General features: G+C 42.9%; 1 protein-coding gene across 3 annotated transcripts in view; it reads left to right on the plus strand.

Moving 5' to 3' along the window:
* The window catches only part of ITPR2 (inositol 1,4,5-trisphosphate receptor type 2), a 356349-nt gene that overhangs the window by 67428 nt on the left and 263826 nt on the right, over positions 1–25095 (plus strand). For 2 of the 3 annotated variants that reach the window (XM_073317588.1, XM_073317596.1), the window contains exons 3-9: positions 3057–3172; positions 4696–4782; positions 8459–8617; positions 12571–12669; positions 13207–13290; positions 15616–15762; positions 17190–17285. In XM_073317588.1, the coding sequence (XP_073173689.1) occupies positions 3057–3172; positions 4696–4782; positions 8459–8617; positions 12571–12669; positions 13207–13290; positions 15616–15762; positions 17190–17285 (788 nt within the window). Of the gene's footprint in view, positions 1–3056; positions 3173–4695; positions 4783–8458; positions 8618–12570; positions 12670–13206; positions 13291–15615; positions 15763–17189; positions 17286–25095 lie in introns of those variants that run through there. The other variant, XM_073317605.1, reaches the window with a different exon arrangement.

Here is a 25095-nt window from a genome sequence, read left to right on the forward strand (position 1 = left end):
ATAAATTTTAATTCTATAGTATGAGACAATCTATTCATGTAATGTTGAAGAAAAGTTTTGTAAATCAGTTCCAATAGTTTATGAATTAGGAACTCAATTTTATGGGGTTCCAGGGGCTTCTGTATAGAATATTTAGGTTAATCTTCCTATCTACCCAATGGGACTCAGTGCTCAGTCTAGAAGATACCATTTTGAGAAATCTTTTGGGACCTGGAAAAGCAGGAGAGCTTGTTTTTCTTTTCCAGATTATGAACAAACAGGAAAATGAAGGTGAAGATGACTGAGTTAGCTGCAGAAGCCAATATTTTAAGTTTCTCATGTTGACCTGGCTAACAGTCGATATATATATTTTAAATATTTCATTTAACAAAAACAAACCTGATTTTAAAACACTTGAATGTTTAACTAAATTCAGAAATTCATATGCTTGTTTTGTTATATTATGATGTTTGCTGTTGAAGAATAAATCCAGAAAATCCTCCAAATATTAATGATAGTTCACCTCCCAATGACTTAATAAATATCTGCTTCAATTACCTTTTGGTAAATGAAATAACCAAACAATGATTCATTTTCTGATACAGCTATAAAACTAATCTGAAAAGTTTTCAAAATAAATCACTGTTTAAAAATGTATAGTATGTACCTTCTAAAAATGAAACCTACATCCATCTCTGAGTTGTGAAGAACATGTATTAAGGTTATAACCAACAAGGATGCACTTTTGTGTAGAAATCCATGGTGAAATAGTTTTCTTGACTTAAAAAAAAGAAAAGGAGTACTTTTTGGCACCTTAGAGACTAACAAATTTATTTGAGCGTAAGCTTTCCTGAGCTAGTCTTTAAGGTACCCCAAGTACTCCTTTTCTTTTTGCGGATACAGACTAACATGGCTGCTACTCTGAAACCTATCTTCTTGACTAGTGATTTAAATCAACTTAATTTAAATCAACTTCACCCTGATTTTTGGGGGTAGGGAGAGTCTTTGAGACAGTTTATTTTGAAGTGGTTTTTGATGAATATGCATTATGCCTGTGTGAGCACTTAAATATAAGTGCAGTAATGAATAAATAAGCAAACATACCCATGGACCAGGATTCTCCAGCCTGCTAGGAAATAAATTTGTACCATATAAGCTGTGCAAAGTGGCCTTGAAACTGCCAGTGGAGAATTCCCACTCTGCAGAAGAACTCTCTGCTGGTGTAAAGGAGAGGAAGTGGCTTTGATTACTCCAGCACCAGTTGCACCCTTATCCCTAACGTAACACCCCCTCCTTTCTCTTATGTGGGTGACTTGGGAGGCATGTGGGAGCAGAGCTCCCTTATTCTCAGTCCTCTACTGAAATAAGATCCGACATCAATGCCATAAGTCAAAGCTGCTCTTGTACACCTCCTCTGAAAATCCCAGCGATAGGTTATTAACATTATGATTAGAAATAGTTATAAAATGTGATCATCATGTCTCACAATATTATTTTTTTAACCTTTTAGTTTAAATTACCCAGCTTTATGGAGTGTGGAGATCTGCGTTAGGCCCACTACCACACACAACATCACATCGGGTTTTATTAGCTCTCAAGCAGCGTGGTTTTTGTTTTTTAATTCCCTGGCTATAAAATTTTAATTGACAATTGATGCTTTTTTCTCATTGATTTCTAGATGCTGAGGGTGAAACAACAATTACCAGCATTTGCTGTTTAAAACAGAATTCTTCCGAGCCTAGCTTTGATAAGTTTCTGATAAAAGAGTACATAGGAATAAAAATAGTTTAAATATTTGTAGTTCTGAAGGAAGTCAAACTTGGGCAAGTCACTTAATCTTTCCATGTTTCTCCCCCATATATAAAATGGGGGAAAGTCCCTTTCTCCTGCCCCTTTTCTGCTTTGTCTATTTTGATTGTAAACCCTCTGGGGCAGGGGATCTCTTATTATGGATTTTTACAGCACCTAGCATAAAGGGGATCTTAACTGAGGCCTCTAAGCTCTACTGTAATTTACTAGTACTAGAGAACACACTGTGCTGTGTGATGCTGGCTGTGCTAGCCTGCTGAAAGGGTGGTCCTGTGGTTAGACGCTAACTTTGGATTGTAGAGTCGGAGTTTAATTTTCTGCCACACCACAGACTTCCTGCGTCACCTCAGACTATTCACTTAGTCTCTCTCTCTCCCTCAGTTTCCCATCTGTGAAATGGGGCTAATGCCAGATAGAAGTTCTGTCTCTCAGGGATCGTGTGGGGATAAATACAGCAAAGGTTCTGAGATGCTCATATCCTAATGTTAGAGGGGCAGTGTAAGATAGGTCATTACTGAGGTCACTAAAAAATGTTTGTTGTGTATGTGACTGCAGTATTGTTGTGTACAGTCCGTGTATATTTTCCAGTTTGCCTCGAGCAGCAGAATGCCCTGTAACCAACCCTGCTACCTTGGAGTAATGAGCAGATACCATTTGCAACTTCTACATGTGACATTCTGTCTCCACTAGGTGTTAAGAAACCTTAGGTTGGAGAGCAACTTTTGTCCCTTTGATACCGTTTTGTTTACGAACCTTGGGGAAAGCACACATGGAACTGAACAGTGTTAAAATTCCTAATATTCTTTGCATCTGAATGGCGATAGTTTTTTATTTTAGCACTGCCAACAGTATAGGAGGAGCAGATCGCTGAAGTCAAAAAGTAGTGCACTTATCCTCAGGGTTTCAGAAGTCACACACCTTCAGTCGTCAATACATATATAAAGCCATACCAGAGCAAAGAAGAATAAAGGGGGGAAAAAGCATGGAATTTTGCATATTTCTTGCAGGCTTATGGCCTACAGCCCTTCAGAGAACCTGCATTGAGTGGGAGGGTGTAGGAGTTGTTGAAAGATTTATAGTTGACTCTTCTATTTCCCCCACGTTTATGGTTTCATTACTGTCAGACTGTTTTCTATCTAATCTAATCCCAGACATTGTGGTAGCTAGGCATTGCTGGAAAAACAAAACAAAGGAACCCCACCCAGACAAATAAGGGAAGCATCTTTCAACATCACTTTTTTATAGGTATTTTTTTCAATTTTTTGCAGATTGCCTTTTCAAGGTGTGTCCTATGAACCGATATTCTGCACAGAAGCAATACTGGAAAGCTAAACAAGCCAAACAAGGAAACCATACAGAAGCAGCGTTGCTTAAGAAACTACAAGTAAGAGACGTTATCTGAATCTGTAGGCAATAGAATCACAATAGAATGAAACAACAATAAAAAATATCTGGAGAATTGCCATGTTGAGTATTATGCCACCATAGCAACCCCACTTATGTACCCCTCGCTCCACCCTCCTACTGCCTTGACTGGAAGTGTTGCCCTCTACATCCTGTCTATCTTGCCTTAGACTGTCAGTCATTTGGAACAGGACTGTGTCTTTTACTCATTGTGTGAAGCACCGGGGACTCCTGTGACATAATATTCATTTATCAAATAACTGACTTAATAGGAGCAGCCCTTTCTTTTAATTTAGTGTGTCACTTTAGGTCTGAATTCTAGAAGTCAAGCGAAGGGACATTTAGAGAACCTTTCCACACCTTCAGCCTGAAATATCTCCAGTAAGACTGTTTTTATTGCTTTCAGTCTAGGTGGTGGCACTTTCTCACCTATTCATCATTGGACACCATACACCTCCTCCTTTGCATCAAACATTGAATATGAGGAAAGGGTTGCTCTGTCACTGAAAAAGGGTCTGCACAGACAGAAAAATCAGAGGGATGATGCTGGTTGGGTGAAACATGATTACCTATTGACATAATTTCACACAATGAAGGGACATCATTCAACACTACTTTCTAAAAGCAATGAAGAAAACATCCAATGGAAGGAGGTGTAGATAGAACAGGGGACTAGGAGTCAGCATTGCTTGGTTCTATACCCATCTCTGTCACTGACTCTGTTTGACCTTGAGTAAATCACTTTAAACTCTGCGCCTGGAACGTGCAGTTTGTGAGCTGAATGCTGCACTTGAGCAGAGTCCCATTAAAGTCAGTGGGGGTCTGTGTGGGTACAGTAGCCTGCCCGCATGCCACACGTTGCAGGATGAGGGCCTCAAGAAGCTATAAAATTACTCAGTAAAACTTCCACAGTATTGCAAAGATTAATTCTATAAAGATTCGTAAAATATTTTTGAGAATCTTGGGTGAAACATACTATATAAGTGGCATTATTACTGTACGATTCTTTTTCCTGTAAGTTACTTCTGATATAAGTAGTAGTGTTTTGGTTTATACTGTCCATATATTTCATGCCTTTAAAAAAAAAAACCCAAAAAACATTTCAAGTCTTAAAGGAAAAGATGGGAGGGTGGAACTGCTTCCCCCCCTGCTTCCCCCCCCCCAAAAAAAAATTCAGGAGGAAATAAAACACCAGGAAATATATTTCTTCTTATTGAACTTCTAAAATAGCATGCAGCTAGGACATGATCTGTAAACGGTGAATCGTTCTATTTTGGGGAATATAAACCCTGCATGATTGTATGGCATCTGTGTGTTTATAGTGCACAAAATTATGATGCCGCAAGAGACTGGTTGTAAATGGTTTATATCAATAGTGCAATAATAGCTGTAAATCGAAGAAGGCATTTTTAATGTGATGCCATTTCCTTTACTTCCTCACTATCCCAAGAGCTGAATCCTAATATTGATTTGCTATTGAAATAAATAATGATTCTTTTGCAGCATGCGGCAGAAATGGAACAGAAGCAGAATGAATGCGAGAACAGAAAGTTGTTGGGCGAAATCGTGAAATATAGCAACGTCATACAGGTAAGCCACTGAGATGCATCTGCACTCTGAGCTGAAGGGGAAATGGATGTTTCATGTCAGGGGTGATTGGGAACATGAAACTAACGTTGCAATTCTTGTTGTGTCAGAGCAGGTAAATAAAACTTGGTAAAAGTTGTTACACTGTATTTTTTTTTTTAAAGATTACCAGAAGTACTGTATATTCATTTTCTAATGGTGTGCCACAATAGTATTTATCAATATGTAGTTATTGTTACTTCAGTCTGGGAAATGGATGTAAATATACATTTCCATGATGTATGTTGCTATCCTCATTGAAAAAATACTATGCAACTTCATCTCAATCACAGGAATCATTTCTCCTTCTTGACATAAATGTGAAAGATGTTATATTCTCAAGCTCAGTAAAACCTTTCCTTAACAAACAAGGGCCTAGAGTTGAATAATCTCATTAAAGGGCTAGTGACATTAAGAGCAGTCCGAGGGAAGAGGGCAAGGGGCACGCAGATATCTAGTAGTGAGTTTCAACTGGCCTGACCATTGTATCCCAGCTCACTATTGTTATAATCTGTATCTAAGAGATGTGGTGTAATATGTCATTGGAAAGCTCATAACTCACCTGTTAATATCCTTGTGTAATGTTAGGTGCAAACAACTGATGCAAAGTTAAGGACATAAACTGAAATCATAATTAATAAAATGTGTTTGCCAGTCAAACAGGAGTCACTCCACCCTAAGCAAAGGAATGTAGTTTCACCTCTGGGCAGTTACTTCTAAAGTACTTTGAAAGACCATGAAACTGTATTTACATATCAGATCAACACAGCTAACAAGTGGGGGGAAAAGAAACGTTATCCGCAAAAGCAGCGAGGAGTCCAGTCCGGTGGCATGTTAGAGACTAACAGATTTATTTGGGCATGCTCGGGGGTCGCATAACTAGTTAGCATTCCAGTCTCATTCGTTATCAGAATTAACCAGACAAATCACTCCACCAACTAAGAACGGCCATGTAAATCTCCTAGTCTTCAAGGTGCCCCCAGACTCGTTGTTTTTGTGGATACAGACTAACACAGCTACCCCTCTGAAACTTTATCTGAGCTATAAAGATCAGGGAGGGGGATCTAAACCTCAAATAGTAAGCAATTGAATCCATGGATTGAATACAATATTAGTGTATCATATAAGGAGGGCCCTACCAAACTCTTGGCCACGAAAAACCTGTCACGGATCGTGAAATCTGTATCATCTAGGGTAAAAGCACACTGGGGAGAAAGTTTCTCAAATTGGGGGTCCTGACCCAAAAGGGAGTTGCAGGGGGATCACAAGGTTATTTTAGGGGAGTAGCAGAATTGCCACCTTACTTCTGTGCTGCCTTCAGAGCTTGGTGGCTGCAGAGTGGCGGCTGTTGGCCAGGCACTCAGCTCTGAAGTCAGCACCCTGCCAGCAGCAGTGCAGAAGTAAGGGTGGCAATATCATACCAGGCCATCCTTACTTCTGCATTGCTGCCGTCAGAGCTGGGCGGCTGGAGAGTGGCAGCTGCTGACTGAGGGCCCAGATCTGCAGGCAGCAGCGCAGAAGTAAGGGTGGCAATACCATACAATGTCATCCTTACTTCTGTGCTGCTGCTGGAGACATCTCTGCTTTCAGAGCTGGGCTCCCAGCCATAGGCGCCAACTTCTCCTGGTGCCGGTGGGTGCTCACACCCCTATTCCAACCCCTTCTCCAAAGTCCCCGCCCCAACTCCCCGTCCCTGCCCCTATTGGACTCCTTCCCCAAATCCCCGGCCACGCCTCTTCCCTCCCTCCTCCCTATAGTGCATTGTGTTCCCCTCCTCGCCCCCTCCCTCCCACAACTTGTTACACCGCGAAACAGCTGTTTTGCAGCTATAAGCACTGGGAGGAGAAGTGGGGAAGGCACGCTCAAAGGAAGAGGCGGAGGCAGAGATGAGATGAGGTGAGCTGGGGGGGGCGGGGCAGGCTGGGGAGCTGCTGGTGGGTGCAGAGCACCCACCAATTTTTCCCCGTGGGTGCTCCAGCCCTGGAGCACCCATGGAGTTGGGGCCTATGCTCCCAGCCAGCTGCCCGGCTCTGATGGCAGTAGCGCAGAAGTAAGGGTAGCAATACCATAACCCCTCCTACAATAACCTTGCAACCCCCTCACAACTCCTTCTTGGGTCAGAACTTCTAGAATTACAACTTTGTGAATTTGCAGATTTAAATATCTGAAATCATGAAATTTACGATTTAAAAAATCCTGACCATGAAATTGACCAAAATGGACCCTGACTTTGGTAGGTCCCTACATATAAAGCCTTTTATGAATGTTTGTAACACAATGGTGATTAATATAATTGTAAAATGTAGGTATTAATACCATAGGAGGAAGTATGGGTATTTATTGATATTATGTTGTAAAGTATGTGGCTGAACAAAGGGAAGAATAGTTCCCGTCCGGACAGAAGTGGGGTTGGGGGAGGTGGTCTGGGAAAAGCTATTTACCTGTCTTCTTTGTAAATTAAATGGAAGCCCCATTTATATACCGGGGGCAGCCCACAGGAATGGAAGAACAGCATGAGGTCAGCTTCCTGGTGGGCACAGCAGGCTGGGCACACAGGAGGGCTTCCTGCCTCCTGAAGCAAGGTCGTTGAATTTTGGGAGATACAAGCAAGGACAGGAAGCTGTTTTAGGCATCCGTCACTAGGCAGACACACGAAGGCAGAGCTCTTGAAAGCTGAGAAAGATGGGTCCTTCAACCAAGTGTGGGTGGGGTGAAGTCTCTGGAACTGAATATAGATGAGAAACCTGCTTAGGCAAAGAACTTTCACCTAGGAGGACAAGGGAAACCAGCCCCTTGTGCTTCTGAGAAAGACCCTGACTGAGGGAAAGTCTGCCACAGCTGGGAAGAGAACTGACAGATGAAAGAAACAACTTGAGCAAAGCTTGTATCTTGCTAGATTAAGTTCTAGACTTTTATTTTCATTTTATTGGCTTGTAAGTCTTTCTGAATTTATTCCTTTTACTTGATCTCACTTCACTTATGTCCTATTGTAAAATAAAACAAGTTTATTAACTGCAAACCAACTCAGTGGTGTGTTTTGAAGGGAAGGGTGTATTCACACCAGTTAAGTTAAACTGTGATGTGTTTTTGTGTCTTTGGAGGAACAAGTGAACCATATTTCTCTGACCTGTCCAGGGGAGAGCTGGACATTGCCGAGCACATTGGTTTTGTGAAAATATGGGACTGGCTGTAACCAAAACTGGTGGAAGCTGCTGGGGCATTGCCGAGATCACAGCTGCTGAAGCAGGGTTGTCTAGCGCACAGCCATTCAGGGTGTGACCTGCATGCTGGTAGGCTGCTGGTGAGCTGCTGAGGTTGGGAGCTACAGCAGCAAAGCATTGTGAGGCACTAGGGTTACAGGAGGAGGGTGATGAACGCATCCCACACTGGTCCGGATTGGCACCCTGCACTGGCCAGACTGTGAGCCGGGTGTATATACTACATGTATAACTGATCACTACACTGTTTTCTTTAGGATCTTATACAGTAACTGTTTCCTTGGTTTATTCCAATGTACTTTGATCTCTTTTCTAGTTTGATTTTTGTCTTCATTTATTTGTTATGAAAAATTGCCAAAAGCTTTTAAATAAACTCCTGACAGAAAGGTAAGAGGAACCCTAATTATTTCTGTTATTGACAGTTACTGCACATAAAAAGCAACAAATATCTCACCGTCAATAAGAGGTTACCAGCTCTCTTGGAGAAGAATGCTATGCGGGTGTCTCTGGATGCTGCGGGGAATGAAGGGTCCTGGTTTTACATCCAGCCATTTTGGAAGCTGAGGAGCGAAGGTGACAATGTAGGTGGAAAATCTCAACTAAGTTGTTTAGGGAGAAAGCAAAGGGATGTAAGAAGAAGAAGAATTTCTTAGTTAATGGCATAAATCAGGACTCAAAAAGCACACAGAGTTATTTCTAAACAATGTCTTTGCTGAATATATAGTACATAAATTAAATACATAATGCTGCCTCAAATGCAAGAGGGAAGATAACGTCCAAGGTTTGGTTCTACACTGGTGATGCACAGTGGGTAAGAGTGTCAGCTGGTGTAAATTGGTGTAACAATGACATCAGTGGTGCTACACTGAATTACACCGGCTGAGAGTCCATCCCATTGTATATTGGGGGGCTTGGAGGGGGGAATATAGGAGAAGAACCCGTAGATTCTGAAATAAACTCACAAAAAGCAAGAACATTCAGCATAAAGGGCAAAATTCTGTTCTCAAGTCCATAGAGCAGCTTTCTAGCAAATATGCTGCACTTTTTCCATGCACTGAATTCCCTGTGCCCTCTCAGGAAAACTGTGCCCAACTCTAAGAGGGAATTGGATTTGATAATCGGGTGGGTCTTTTCCATCTCTAGCTAGTATGATCCTACTATTGAGTCCAGGCGAGTTTTACATGCTAGCTAAAGATAGAATTTAAGTAGAGATCATGACTCCAGATCTAAGAGAATTGTGTGCTAAGCTTGAAACTCAGTCCTCAAATCGTGGTTTCACATCCACTATGCCAGTTCAGATCCACTTCTGACAGGGCCAAGTTCTAGGTTTGGCAGCTTCATATTGCAGACCTGACTGGGGATTCCCAGGCAGGCTCTTCATTTGTGGAGTGCTAAGCAAATCTCTCATAAGCAGTAGCCACAAACAGTAGTGCTTTCTTAGACGACAATGGTTTCTTATGAAAATATACTGGAGGAAAATGTTTATCAAGTATGCTAGAGGGAGTTGTTAGAATGTATTTGATTTGTCTGATAGGTCACACTGTCACCTTTGATTCAGATTTCCCATTAATATGTTTAGATGCAAAATGTAAAAATAATATAAGCCCAAGGCTGGATCCTTGATTTGGTTATAGGTAATAAATTTAAATTCAGTTTAAGAACTGTGAGTGATACAATGAGGATGAAATTCATATTTTATTATATGATAAAACGAAAGCAAGCATGCATCAAAGCATTGCAGTCTAACAACTGAACTCTACATTTATGCTCACATTCCTAAGATGAAAAGACACCAAGGGGTGATCTGACCCTTCATTTAAGCTCTGTATGATGGTGTCTGCAACTCTCCATAAATTGGAAGCTACCCTATTTATAGTAAATAATAATATATTAATTAATATTAAATCCACCTTTCTACCATATGTGTTCTTCAGCTGCTGTATTTAATTATCTGTACCCCAGAACCCAAATATCTTCCACTTCTTTTTTGGCTATTATCAAACAACATTATAATGATCATTTGCATCAATGCAAATTTCTGCAGTTATCAATATTCCAAAAGATCCAAAAATTCCCCTACAACACTTGCTAAAACCAGTTAGAACAAAAACGTATTTACTACGTGACCCAAGGTTATGCCTTGTGTCACTACTATTAATACTTTTTATTCACTCATACGAACAAACTTAACTTTAGCTAATATGAAGCCTAAACTTTAGGCCTAAAGGCCTATGCCCTACTTGCATTTCAACACATTTTCAGTTAGCATAAGTAAATATTACCCTCATGGCTTACAATGCTTAGCATTGTGAGATTTTTCTTTTAAAAAATAATAATAATAAAAAGATTTTAATTTGATGTTACGCTGACTTCTTTGGAGCACTTCCATAGATATTTGTCACAGTGATTGAACCATATTACATAATACATTCTAGCAGTCTAGTTAGATGTTCTAGCAACTGCATCAGGGGGCTGGGCAGAAGAGGGTTGCATAGATCTGGTGGTTGGTCTTTGCAAGAGGAGTCTTCAGATGCCCTGTTAAATCACCTTTCCATAGCCTCTGCACCCTGAGATCTGGCCCAGAGATTGTAGGGACATATTTAGGCTCTCATTAAAGTCGAAGGATAGATTCTCATTGATTTAATGGTGAATTGCATCAGACCATAGAAGATACCTATTTGGGTTAGAAAGTGAAAGAGTTTAGACCAGGGGCTCGTTAATTAATTACTGAGACAAAGTGAGAGTGAGAAATGAAACTAAACTGGTTCAGGTGTTTGTAGGAGTCAGTTCCTTTCCAAATCTGTGCCTAGGGTAGCACAGCTATGTGCCACTCCTTACTTCTGGCCCTCCCACACCCATGTGAAGTCAGATATTGGTGCTCAGTGAATAATTCTTTTTTTTTTTTAAATGGGATACTTGGTTATGTGTTGTCTCAGTAATTTTGTTGTTGTTATAATCCAGCTGTACTTTCAATGGATTTTGAAGTCCTGATTCAATTCTGCAGGATACAAGCCTGATGGTTTATTTTGGTTTATGAATTGTCTGATCTTAACTTCTTACATGGCTGTAAGTAAAGTCTGTATGAAGCATGGCATGCAGGAATGTATTGCATAAGTAATGCACTTTAAAGGCACTTTTTTTCATCGTTGTTTTGGATTCCTTTAGTAAACTTCCTTGTTTTGGATCTGCTAGGATTTTGACATGTATTCTGAGCATGAAAACACCTTGTTTTGTTACCAGTATTTATTTAACTATTGTTAAACAACTCGAAACCTGTTTTCACCCCCCCACCCCGCAACCAATGGGCCAGATTCATTGGCTTTGATTTCAGTGGAGTTACATGAAGGATGAATTTGGCCCAATGTGGTGTTAATTGCATTAAGTTAGCAAATGCAGACATCAACTTTGTGTGTTTGTGTTCCAAAAAAGCATGGCTCTCTCAGCATTTCTCATGACACGGATCACAATTTTTAGTAGTCACTTCCTAGTTTTTGTCTATATGCGTGCTTAGACTTGCTGTGAACACCAAAACCAAATCCAAGCATCAACACCAAAGTTTGAACTGGGCTAATAGTGTTGTTCTACTTGGATTTAAAGTATTTCCTTTGTTAGGTGTGAGTAGAATTCTTGTCACACTAATCTGTTGTTTTTTAGGTTGGAGACTGTTTTCCATGTTGTTTTCCCCAGATCTGGCTGTTTTGTGTAGTTCTGGCAGTGCACAAGAGCTGGAATCTGGCTGTAGCTGACTGGCTGGCAATTCCTCCAAGAGGGAGGGATCTATCAGTTGGCATAGCTGGCATCTGTGATCACCACCCCCCCATTGTGTAGATGCCTTTCAGGACAGGGGGCAGACCATGATTTGATTTTCAGTTGGTATATGATCCTTTAGGGCCCACAGCCAGCTGAGGTAAGTTAGAGCACTCCTTAGGCTGTTCTAACTCAGATCAGGCCGGGGGCTTCACTGATTGGACAACAACCATTCACTTAGGCTGATCTGATGTTGGCCAAAAAAACAAAACAACAACAAAAAAACCTGGCCCCAAGCCTCTAAGGCTGTTGTGAAATCAAAGACCTAATGATGGAGAATTTTGGCTGATAGCAAGGGTTGGAGAGGGATCTTTCTTTCAAACTCTGGACTATTTTCCCAAGTTTAACCTACCATCTGACTGGCAGTACATGGGAATGAAGAGCAGTTAATGCAGTTTTTATCTGGATTGGTTTGTTTTTATAGACATGGAATTGATAGGTTCATAGGGCCATTTTTCCACCTACAAATCCCTACTGAATCAAGCAGCAAGCTTCCTGAGGGTGCTGAAACTTGTTGGGATGACATTTTGAACTTGAGCTGCTCACTGGGGATGAATTTGCTTACCTAGGTGAAAAAAATTCCATGGTCTCTGAATTGTCCTCAGAATAAGTTGGCCCGGCATAGGTTCAAGAGCATCATCCGCGATGAGCCCTAAAAAGTGTAGCATTGCTCCATTTTATTGGATAATTACATGTGACTAAATGGCTGTTTATTTCTGGCCTCCAGATAGTTGTGGGAGACAAAGTTGTACTGATGCCAGTCAACGCGGGGCAGCCTCTGCATGCCAGCAATATAGAACTGCTAGATAATCCAGGCTGCAAAGAGGTGAGTTCAGCCTAAGAGGGGTAGTTGGCAATTCAGAATGTGTATACTTCCTCCTTTTTTTTTTGGTATGCTCAGCTCCAGCATGAGCTAAAAGCCAGTAGCATGCACCAACTCTAACACTGCTGATACTACCCCTGAGAGAATGGCCCAGCTACTTGATAACCTAAAGGTAAAACAGGCCTGATTCTGCAAGGCACTGACAGCTTCCTGGGAGTTACTGAGTACCTGACACTCTTACTGATGTGAATGGGTGAGGCGGGTGTTTAGTACCTCTCAGGATCAGGTCTTTAGGGTCTCCTGTTAGTAAGCACTATAACCAGTCGTAAACATTTGGCCCACTCTATATTCATCATCATCATTGCCACCCATTGTTATTTATTAGTGTTACTGTATTATATGGGAACCCAATTCATGGACCAGGACCCCATTGCCCAGAACAAAAAGATTTTACTGTACCGTTTTATGTATTAAAAAGACTAAATCAGTGTTAAAAGAACAAACACCCTCAACCTATAGGTGTATATATATTTTTAACAGGTAAATGCTGTTAATTGCAACACAAGCTGGAAAATAACTTTATTCATGAAATACAGTTGCTACAGAGAAGACGTTCTTAAAGGAGTAAGTATGAGTCACACATTTTTGTAATCTTGTTTGTATTGAATTTCAAAATTTGTAACAGATATGCAATATTCAGGTTAATGGCACCTAGGAGAAATATTACAAAGAACTGGACCCGGAAAACTACCTTACAGAAACAACCATAGCTATCTTGCATTATCTAGGATCCTCCACCACTCTCCCACACCACTCCTATATAATAATGCAAAGGAAGAATACTGGCTTACTACTGATTAATCTAAAGTTTTTGTCTGTATTGTAGTATATCCCAAAGGCCCCCATCAAACTTGAGGACTCCCAGGGCAAGATATGGTACAAACACACGACTAAGTCTCTACCTTGAACAGTTTCCCCCTCTTAGTTTCATCCAAGATACAGAAAGCAACTGTAACCGGTAGTAGGAGGGAGTGGGGCGTGGATGGTGAGAGCACCTGATATAGGATGATGATGCTATAAAAGTGAATGTTGTGCACAACTTGAGAGTTCTGAATCGCTTACAGTTTTATTTTAAATAAATTAATAGCAGTAGTCCCCACATGCTCCCTAACTAGCCATTATCAACAGGCAATTTCATGGTGGCAGTGGGTTTTGAGGAGGAATGTGAGGGAGAAGGATAGGTGCTTTACAGAACTGTTTTTGGGGAGGGTGTTTCATGCTTACAGGAGAGGTGGAGGACAGCAGGAAGATGCCTTTGGAAGAAGCGGGTGCTGGAGACCGACATTGTTAGCACAGCAGAGGGGGCAGGACGCAGGAGCAGTATAACAAACAACAATAAACATGGAGGGGTAGACTTGTGAAGTGCGAGCAAGAAGCTGGAGTCTGACGCAGTAGAAAAGGGGAAACCGCTGGAGGGATTCAGAATGAAAGAGGGGTTACAACAGGCAAGGACATTGATCTGGAGAGGTGGAGGGCAATGCAGGTGCCAGGGAGTGCTGAGAGGAGGATGTTGTAGTAGTTAGGATGGGAGGTGATGAGGCTGGAATAAGAATTTTGAGCTGGGTGGGCGGAGAGAGAAGGTGGAAGCTTTAAAATGTTGTGGAGGAGGAAGAAATAGCATGACTTCAATGCAGCTTGGATGTGTGGGGCAAAGGAGAAGGAGGAGCCAAAGTTAACACTGAGTAGCAGGGAGGACAGAAAAAGTGCAGGGAGTGTGTAAAGTTTTGCGGGAGAGAGACCAAGGTCCTGATCCTCCCCTACCCTGGAACCTTATGCAGTAATTTACACTTGTTCCTAGGCCACTTGACATGATGCCAGATCAGAATTTCTAGCAGTTTACATGCAGTTGGCAGAGGTGTAAATGACCACACAAAGTATAAGACAGTGGAGGATTGGATCCAGAGTTCAGCTTTAGTCAGATTTAGTTCCAGTTGACGCTAAGACATCCATGAGGAAATGTCGGGGAGAGAGATGCTGAGATGAGGGGAGGACAGGTCAGGAATGGAGCATAAAGATGGTAATTGAAGCCAGGTGAGTCCGTGAGATCCCCTAAAAATAGAATGGGGAGAGGAGAAGAAGATCAAGCCCCCTCTCCACTACCAGAAAGTGATAGGGGAGACGGAGAAGGCCCCATTGAAACAGACATTGCTGGAACAATCAGATAGGCAAAAGGAGAACTGGGAGAGGACAGAGTTGCAAAAGCAAATGATAAGTTGTTAAGAAGAAGAATATGATCAATAGGGTCAAAAGCATCTAAGATTTCAAGGCCTTGCAATTTGGCAAGCTCTGCAGTGAACATGACTCTCCATCATCGCAGCACCAACGCTCAATTCAACATAATTAGCAATCTGTGTTAGAAAAGGCCTAGAAGAGGAATAACTGGGTATTGCTGTCTGTGTTGAGGTGCATTGGCAGAACTGTGTGAAGGGGAAGCGTGTATAACCCCTGGCTACAATATGCCTTATTCACACTTCTAGAGTGTGCTGCCAGCTATTCATTTTCACCAAGCACTAACTATGTTTAATCAAAAATAGAAAACCAGTTAAAAAAATTCCTTAAACTTAAAAATCACCCCAAGGTTGACTTGTCATCTTTTCACTGTCATGCTTTGAAATAGATTTTATTTTCATTAACGTTTCACAGGGTTTCTGTAAGGATAGACTTTTGAGTCATAACCTGTCTACATCCTGCAAAACCAGGATGTGTTCTCCCCTTTCCATGAGTCCCCAGCAACAGGAAAAAAAAAGTCAAAGGTCCCACTTACAGCAGTGAAAAGTCACGTGGATTCATGTGGCTCAGATTCTGGATTCATATGGATCAAACTCTGGCCCGGCATTTCCAATCGCCTTGTCTTCCATTTGGTAATACTTCCCTTCCCTGTTCCTTTAGGGGGATGTTGTTAGACTGTTCCATGCAGAGCAAGAGAAGTTTCTGACCTGTGATGAATATGAGAAGAAACAACATATTTTCCTTCGTACAACATTGCGTCAGTCAGCCACTTCTGCAACAAGTTCTAAAGCACTGTGGGAAATAGAGGTATTTTTGCCCATTATAAATATTTTAGGATGCAAAGGGCAGTGCTCAGTAAAAATGCATCATTCCTGGCCATAGTATCGCCATATACCTCCCAGTAACTATTCTTGTTTTTATGAAGCAGTTTGTGTAGGATGAACATTTAAGAGATGCTTTATTGCTACAGTTGTGTGGGGGAGAAGATGTTTTCTTGGCATAGATAGCTGCACAGAAGCAAAGTAATGGAGGGTCAAATTCAGACCTGGCAAGGTAGGTATATATGGAATCTCATGGATGCACATATTTGCCATTAATGACACATGGCAATAGAGTAGGGCCCTAATTCAGCAAATTGATTCAGACCATTCCTCTTCAGCAGATCATGTGCTTACAGTTAAGCTTTGCTGAATAGGAATGATTTGCTGAATTAGGGCCTAGAAGATTAGCAGGAGTTTTTGTTCTTGATAGAAGAATATGGGGCAATTGATAGGTCTTAAAACCTTTACTTCCATCCTGTGCAAGGATCCTAAACTGCTAGACAAACCTTACACTGTGAAAACAAAAGGCTTTTTGAGCAAACCCACATTTTTGCCTGGGTAGGGACTGCAGGAGTGGGCCCTGCATATCTAGAGATCACTTAACTCGTTAATGAGAAAAAAGGCAACACCAAACTGGAAAGTAGTTAGTAACACTATAAAACCGTGGAAGACATAAAGGAAAGAATACCCTGGCTAGCTCAACTGACAGTGAGGAGATTTGGCCAGACAGAATGTAATTATCCGGGGGTCCTATATCCAGAGCATCCTGATTTTTTGCAAAAAGTGCTATGCAATTTTTATTGTTTGTATTGGTGGTATAGCCATGTTGGCCCCAGGATATGAGAGAGGCAAGGTGGCTGAGGTAATATCTTTTATTGGACCAACTTCTCTTTCAGCAACAGAAATTTTTAATAAGAGAAGGAGACACAGTGTAATCTGATTTTAGCAATACCCATGTAAATGTGGAGTAGTTCCATTTACTCTGTTGGATTAAATGGAGTAACTCTAGATTCACACATTATAGGAGGCACATTTCCTTGCAAGCAGTGAAATATAAATGTAAGTAGTTATGATCTGTGGCAGATTCAGTGTAAGCATATAATTTCACCCTGTAGTAAAATATTTTATCATCATGGAATATGCGTTGTAAAGAATATTGACAGCATTAGCTGTTAGGGTTGCCAGTTTTGGTTGGACGTATTCTTGGAGGTTTCATCACACGACATAATCTTTCATTAAAGATTATTCTTTAATTTCTGGAGACTCCAGGGCAATCCTGGAGGGTGGCACCCCAATAGCTATAGTACAATTAGTATTTCAGCATAATGAAGACAGCAGTTTCTCTGAATGGGCTGTATTTGTGTGGTCCTCACGATGGCTGGTATGACTAATAATCTGTATTTCTGTCTGTAGGTTGTACATCATGATCCATGCCGTGGAGGGGCAGGACAGTGGAATAGCTTGTTCAGATTTAAACATCTAGCCACTGGGAACTACTTAGCTGCAGAGGTAAGAACAGCATCTAAATAATAAGTGGAAGCATGTAACAAAACTGGATGTGATCCCCACATTCCAGGCAACCTTGTGCTGTGTATTCTTCTAATTCAGAACTGCCAGAGTTTTCTCTATTACAGGACAAATGTAAGCTGGTTTAGGACAACTTCTGTCTTTAGTTTCAACTGTGCCATTCACTGTTGGGTCAGATTTTGTCACCAGTTACACCAGTGCAAACCCTACTGATGTTCATCGCTGTATTTTGATTTAAGATTGTTGCATTTTTTTTTTATTTCTGTGTCCTTGCTTCCCCTTGGTCTTGGGAATGTTGTTAGGATAAGTCCAATATTAATTTTTGCTGGCCCAGACAGCTGCATACAGGTTAAAGCTTCCTGAGTTCAACTGAACACAGGATAATTACTGAGGCTGATCAAAGAAATGGGAGAAGGGACAGTAATGCAGTTTCTGTATGCGATGCTGACAAAAGAGAAGCCCTTAGGTTTTCTTTTCTTTTCTTTTCTTTTCTTTTCTTTTCTTTTCTTTTCTTTTCTTTTCTTTTCTTTTCTTTTCTTTTCTTTTTTGGGTTGAAAAAGATTCCCATCATGCTAATGAAAACTAGGGGCCAGATCTTCAGGTGATGTAAAGTTAATGGAACTACATTTATTTACCCCAGCTGAGAATCTGGCCCTAGGTGTCTTAGAATTGTGCTCTGTAAGAGCTTGTCTTGAAGGACAAACTTGTTAGGTCATGATAGCCTGATATTTGTGTCACAACAATATGTTGTCATTAGACCTGGTTTTAAGTTTTTTAAAATTCAGTTAATTTTGAATTTTGACCAATAACCCCTGCCCTCACAAAACATCCCTCCCAAACACCTACCAGACTGTTCCACAATTATTTTTTGGGGGGAGGGTGGGAGCATTTTTTAAAATTAACTTTAGTTCTGATGTGGTGTTTTATCTGCCCCCCAAAAGCAACAAAATATCTTGCAACACACACACACCTGCCCCCCCCCCCAAAAAAAAACAAAAACCAAAAACTATCTGGAAAAATCTGGAGGAGAGCAGTCACTGAAGAGCTTCCTCAGTGGTGATCTGGAGTTTGTCTTATTGAAGTAGTTATGAGCTTTATTGATCCTGTTTATCTGCTGTTTTAGGCCTGGTTGTACATGTGACATTGTACTGATATAATAATTAAAGATATGATTTTCGTATTGATCTGGTTAAACCAGTGCAGTGCTATATGTGGACATTCACATCAATTTAAACCTGGTTTATATCAATTTGGCTTGTGCTTGCAAAATAGCTTGTGCTTGTAAATGTTCACATGCAAGCTATACTCCATTTAATCAGTTTTAAACCTGTATGAGAGAGTCCACACACACAAGTTGTACTGCTTGAACTAAACCAGTGTAAGTTAAGCCACTTCTCTGTGTGTAGACAAGTCCTTATATCCACGCAGTACTGCCATAACTCCCAGAATCCTGTCCTGACATGCACTGAGTTCAGATTGAGACCAGTTTTGAATTATCAGGAGCATTCTCATATCTAGTTATTGCCAAACCCAGGTCAAGAATACGAAGGGTGTTATCATAGAATCATAGAATATCAGGGTTGGAAGGGACCCCAGAAGGTCGTCTAGTCCAACCCCCTGCTCAAAGCAGGACCAATTCCCAGTTAAATCATCCCAGCCAGGGCTTTGTCAAGCCTGACCTTAAAAACCTCTAAGGAAGGAGATTCTACCACCTCCCTAGGTAACGCATTCCAGTGTTTGACCACCCTCTTAGTGAAAAAGTTTTTCCTAATATCCAATCTAAACCTCCCCCACTGCAACTTGAGACCATTACTCCTCATTCTGTCATCTGCTACCATTGAGAACAGTCTAGAGCCATCCTCTTTGGAACCCCCTTTCAGGTAGTTGAAAGCAGCTATCAAATCCCCCCTCATTCTTCTCTTCTGCAGACTAAACAATCCCAGCTCCCTCAGCCTCTCCTCATAACTCATGTGTTCCAGTCCCCTAATCATTTTTGTTGCCCTTCGCTGGACTCTCTCCAATTTATCCACATCCTTCTTGAAGTGTGGGGCCCAAAACTGGACACAGTACTCCAGATGAGGCCTCACCAATGTCGAATAGAGGGGAACGATCACGTCCCTCGATCTGCTCGCTATGCCCCTACTTATACATCCCAAAATGCCATTGGCCTTCTTGGCAACAAGGGCACACTGCTGACTCATATCCAGCTTCTCGTCCACTGTCACCCCTAGGTCCTTTTCCGCAGAACTGCTGCCTAGCCATTCGGTCCCTAGTCTGTAGCTGTGCATTGTTCTTCCGTCCTAAGTGCAGGACCCTGCACTTATCCTTATTGAACCTCATCAGATTCCTTTTGGCCCAATCTTCCAATTGGTCTAGGTCCTTCTGTATCCTATCCCTCCCCTCCAGCGTATCTACCACTCCTCCCAGTTTAGTATCATCCGCAAATTTGCTGAGAGTGCAATCCACACCATCCTCCAGATCATTTATGAAGATATTGAATAAAACCGGCCCCAGGACCGACCCTTGGGGCACTCCACTTGATACCGGCTGCCAACTAGACATGGAGCCATTGATCACTACCCGTTGAGCCCGACAATCTAGCCAGCTTTCTACCCACCTTATAGTGCACCTTATCCTATTCTACCTATTCTACCCACCTTATCCCCAGGACATTACAAATACCAGTCCTATTTTTACTTTAACAGCAGTTGAAGTTAGTAGCCTTTTTAAACAGCTCTGGTATAAACTGTGCATAGTATAACTGGGACCCTGGTAAACCTAAACTCCCTGTCTGGGTGAATGTGGAGCAAGGTACCTGAGACAGATATTGCAAGTGCCTGCAGTGTCTTTGGGAACCATACTGTTTTAAGTTTATGAATGGTTTATGTATCATTGTGGACCCGGGATTGTATGGAACTCCGGGGCGGGTTACCGCAGCTCCTCCAGGAACTAAAAACCGCAGGGGGTGATTAAGGCTAATCATTAACACTGTGAACACCTCCAGAGAGGTACCACCCCTTGGTTGGCTTGCAGATACTGGGTCTTCCAGCCACCAACAGACAAAGAAGGGGCTTTTGGTATAAAAAGGCTGAGTTTAAATTGGCACAGGGCTTTTTTTTTTTTTTTTTTGATTCAGTAAACAGGAGTCTCTGTTTGGGTGGGGGTTGGGAAACTTTGCAGAAGGGTTGGAAGGACTTTGGCTTAAAAGGGCCCATAAGACTGATGGGTGGCCTCTGGTAAGCTCTTAGCACAAGTATAGGAACATTTTTTCCCCTCTGTACTGCTTTTATAAATGTATTTTGTTTTGTGAAGGCTGTTTGGTTACTGGTACACACTATTGTATCCTCTGGAGAGAGATTAACCACAGGTGCTGGACCTTGGTCAGACCCTGCTGGGGAAATCACAGTGAAGTGCAGAGGGACTGAAAGTCTAAATCCCTGGTCTGGAGGAGAGAGACTTAGGTCTCTGCCCGAGATAAGTGGTGGCTGGGAGACTGAAACCTTAGCCCTCAAGGAAGACCGGGAGGGAGGTCAAAGGTTCAAGTTGATCCTGAAACTGTGGCCTGTATGGTGGTAGCGTGTGCTGTCTATGACAATGGGGAATTGCCAGTAAAGTGCCAACAGCAGCACTGAGTGCAAGCAGTGTAGAAAGGAAAAGCCCAGAGAAAATCCTCCTCTTTTCAGGAAAGGGATAGCAAAAAGAGAGATGGGAGGGTGGGGGGAAATAAGTTATGAACAGCTTAAAAAAAAGTCAGCTGGTTGAGAAATGCAAAGAAAGGCAGCTCAATGCTGAGGAGTGGACAAAGGCACAGCTAGTCAATTGGATCTACTGATATACTTTGAGGACTGGAAAAAGAGTGATGCTGCAGGAACACAGGGAATGCCCACTCCACTTGCAGAGAATCCAATGGGCAGGGAGAACTCTTGAAGACACCTCCCTAAAAGGAAGCAGTGAGGAGGCTGTCCGAGGCTGCAACCATGCTGCCTCCAGACTGAACACACTGCTACAATAGGAATTGTGGACAGACTGACGGTCAGAGCAAAAGAAGCTACAGCTGGAGAGGGAAAGACTGCATCTGGAAGCCCAGCGCTTGCGGATTGGGAATCGGAGAGAGAGCGGATGAGGAGAAGCAGCATCAGCATGAGAGAGAGGAGGACAATCAGGAAGGGAGGAGAGAGAGCAAGAAGGAGCATCAATATCTGCTCAGTGTGGAGAGACTGCACCTGCAAAACTCCGCTCCAGTAGGTGGAGGCAGACTCCATGTGTCTATCCCGGCTGGGTCACCTCCAGATTATTTCCCTGCTTTAGGGAGGGGGTAAGAAGGATGGATTTCAAAATGGAGTGTGAGTTGAGCAAGGTAGGGCAGGAGGACATGGTACGGTATCTGACTCCGTTGCTGTTGTAGAAGGCTCTAGATATTTTCACCCATACGGAAATAGGGCACTGTGACGGAATATACCAGGCCCTGCCACGCTTCGCCCCAAAAAAGGGCAGTGAAGATGGTCCTCCAAGCTACTCTAGAGTGACAATCAGGGCCCAGCAGCCTAGTATAAGAAGAGCTGCAGAGCCACTATACTGTGCTGGATAGACCAGGGGCTGGTAGTAACCTGCAGCGCTGGCAGGTCGCATTGGCCCCATCTGCAACAGAACCAGATCTGGCCTTGATGGTTCAGTCAGTAAATCTGACTTGTTCAGCCTCCAAAGGGAACTCAACAAAACATTCTTTCCTGGTTGAGGTGGATGGGAAAAGGCCGAGGGATGGAGGGATACTGGACTGAAGCAACTCTGGTGCTCCCTAGGATGGTGGACCACTCGAGAACTATCCCTTATAGACTCTTAACCATTCAGGGAAAAATGGGAACCTTCTTTCCAAATCCTGGCAACTCAGATCTATCTGAAATTGGGTGACAGTCAGGGACCTAAGGATGTTGGCATGCACTCCCAGCTGCTGGTAGAGGTCTTGTTGGGGAAGCTTGGCCCCAAGCCACTTATGTAATTTCTCAGAGCCAAAGGCACAAAACAGCCAGGAGCACCAGAAGCTCCAGAGAAGTGGGAGCACAACCGATACCCAAATGGTGGCCCCTCCCTCAGCCCCGCTTCTCTTCCCTCCACCCCCACCCCAGCCCTGCCTGCCGGTCACTCCTCTCCGCCCCCTTCCACCGTCTTTCCTTTAAGGCAGGCAAAAAGTGCTGGGGTTGTGGCCCCCTGGACCCTCCGTTCCAGCACCCCTGACAACAGCTTTTGGCTCGGACTCTGATCTGAAAGCCGACAGGCGGAGCGGCAGCTCTGTGCTGGTGCCTGACACTGAGTGCATGCCCTGGGGCTGAGCTGGGTCCTGCTGATAAACTGACCTCAGAGGTGGGGAAGCAGGTCCCAGGAAGCAGGCTGAGCCTAGCCTCCCAGCTCCTGATATGCAAATCAAGCAGGAACAATTGACTGACCCTACCCTAGAAAAACCTAGGGTGGTTGCAGCTGACTCCCTTGTGGCCCCGGGACAGGAGGGCACTTAGAAAGGTTTCTGGGGGATATGGGGCTGTTCTGTAGAGCGTGGAGGTCCCCCGAAGAATGTTGAGCCTTGGAGAATATGGAGACTGTTGGTAGCACCACAAAAGTACTGACTTCGGCTACTCGGCCTAGCCCATGATATATCCTTCTCAGGGCATAGGGGAATACATGCACTTCAGGATTTCCACTGGCCTGGGTTTTTGAGTACAGAAATACTGTGAATCTTGTGACCCATCCCAGAGAATGGGGAAGGGCCAGGACAAGGGTAAGGGTGCCCTAATTCCTCATTCCCGTCCTAGAGGAACGCTTTCAGAGGATCGCTGTGGACATTGTGGGCCCCTTAGCAAAGTTGCTTGTCTGCGGAAAAAGTGTATTTTGGTGGTAGTAAATCACACCATCCGCTGACCAGAAGCACTAGCCCTGTCCTCTATAGAGGCAGACAATGTGACTGATGCTTTGCTAGAAATATTTAGCCGGGTCAGGTTTCCCCCTGAGGTTTTGACCAGAGGGTGAAAGTTGTCTTCCCTACGTGGAGGTTTTTGGGAGAAATGTGGGGTTCAGCACTTTTGTTAATCTCCCTACCCCCCAGACATAGGGGCTGGTAGAGAGATTTAACAGAACCTTTAAAATGATGTTGACCATTTCTGTGGACCAACACCCTGGTGACTGGGATAAATGTTTATCATACCTGCTATTTGCCTATCATGAGGTTCTTTAGCAATCCACAAGATTCTCTTCTTTTAATCCGCTCCATGGGAGGAGGCTATTGTCGTTGTAGACTTAATGCGGGCTGAGTGGGAAGGTACATCCTCTCTGGTAAAATCATCTGATTCTGGTAAGCCCAGGCTTCGACAGCCTTTTATGATGTGCACAGACACCTCTGACACCGGGCTGTGTTGGTGCAAAATTATGAAAAGTGGGGAGATGCCCCTTTGAGTATTGGAGCAAGAAGTTGCTTCCCCAACAGAGAATACCATGCAACAATTGAAAAAGAATGTGTGTCTACAGTGTGGACCTCCAGGCAATTCCAGCCGTCTCTGTTTGATTGACATTTAACTGTGTACACTGACCACTCATCCTGTTGCATGCGATGAAAGGGACAGATGCCAAATTGCTATGGTAGAGCCTGATGCCCCAGGCTTATGATGTGGAAGTGATTCATGGGGAAGGAAATGCAAATTTGGTCACTGATGCTCAGTCCAGAAAATAAGCCAGTGGGTACCTCTAGGGCACCAAACAGACACCTTTACTAATAACTACTACTTTATGGGGGAGCTGTGACAGATACTGCAACTTCCTGCAGTGATTTAGAGCAACCACATTATGTGAAGTTTATGAAAGTTTTTGTGTGTCACTGTGGACCAGGGATGGTGTGCTGCTCTGGGAGTAGGGGAGAGGAGGGTTTGCACAGCTCCTCCAGGAGGAACTAAAAACTGTGTAGGAGTGAGGGTGATTAAGGCTAGTCGCTGAAACATAAAACACTTATAGTGAGGTACCCCTTGGTTGGCTAGCAGATACTTGTTCAAACTGGGTCTTCCTGCGACCACCAGACAAAGAAGAGGCTTTTGGTATAAAAAGGCTGAGTTTAAATTGACACAGGGCTTTCTTTTGATTCAGTAAACAGACAGGACCCTCTCTCCAAGGGGGGGCCCCAACCTTTGCAGTAGGGTTGGAAGGACTTTGGTTTACAAGGCTGCATAAAACTGATGGGTGACCTCTGGTAAGCTTTTAGCACAAGGAACATTTATAGCATAGGGAATGTTTATTGTTTTTTCATATTTTTCTCTGTACTGCTTTTACCCAAAAGAATAAACGTATTTTGCTTGGTGAAGGCTGTTTGGTAACTGCTATGAACTGTTGTGGCCCCCAGGGAAAGGTTAACCAGAAGTGCCCAACCTGAGTCAGACCTGCTGGGGAAATCACAATGAAATGCAGAGGGACTGCAAGTCTAAACCTCCAGTCTGGAGGGAGGGTGATAGGTGATGGCTGGAAGCCTGAACCTTGAGCAGGTGCCCTTGAAGAAAGCCAAGGCGGATATCAAAGGTGCAGTTAACGCCGAAACTGTGACAATCCCTTTGTAGCTTGCTGGCCAGTCTCACTCCACTGCACAGAGTGCAGCTGTCTAGCTTGTCTGAAGCCAGCTGGCTCTATTCTATATTTATTATTTCTATTACAGTAGCGGCTAGTGCCCCTAGCCGAGGTCAGAGCCCTGTTGTACCAGGTGCTATGCATACATGAAGAGCGTGCACACTAAATAGACAAGACTAGAGTAGAAGAGAGGCATTTT

This window comes from Lepidochelys kempii, chromosome 1 (genome assembly GCF_965140265.1).
Source record: "Lepidochelys kempii isolate rLepKem1 chromosome 1, rLepKem1.hap2, whole genome shotgun sequence".
NCBI lineage: Eukaryota > Metazoa > Chordata > Testudines > Cheloniidae > Lepidochelys > Lepidochelys kempii.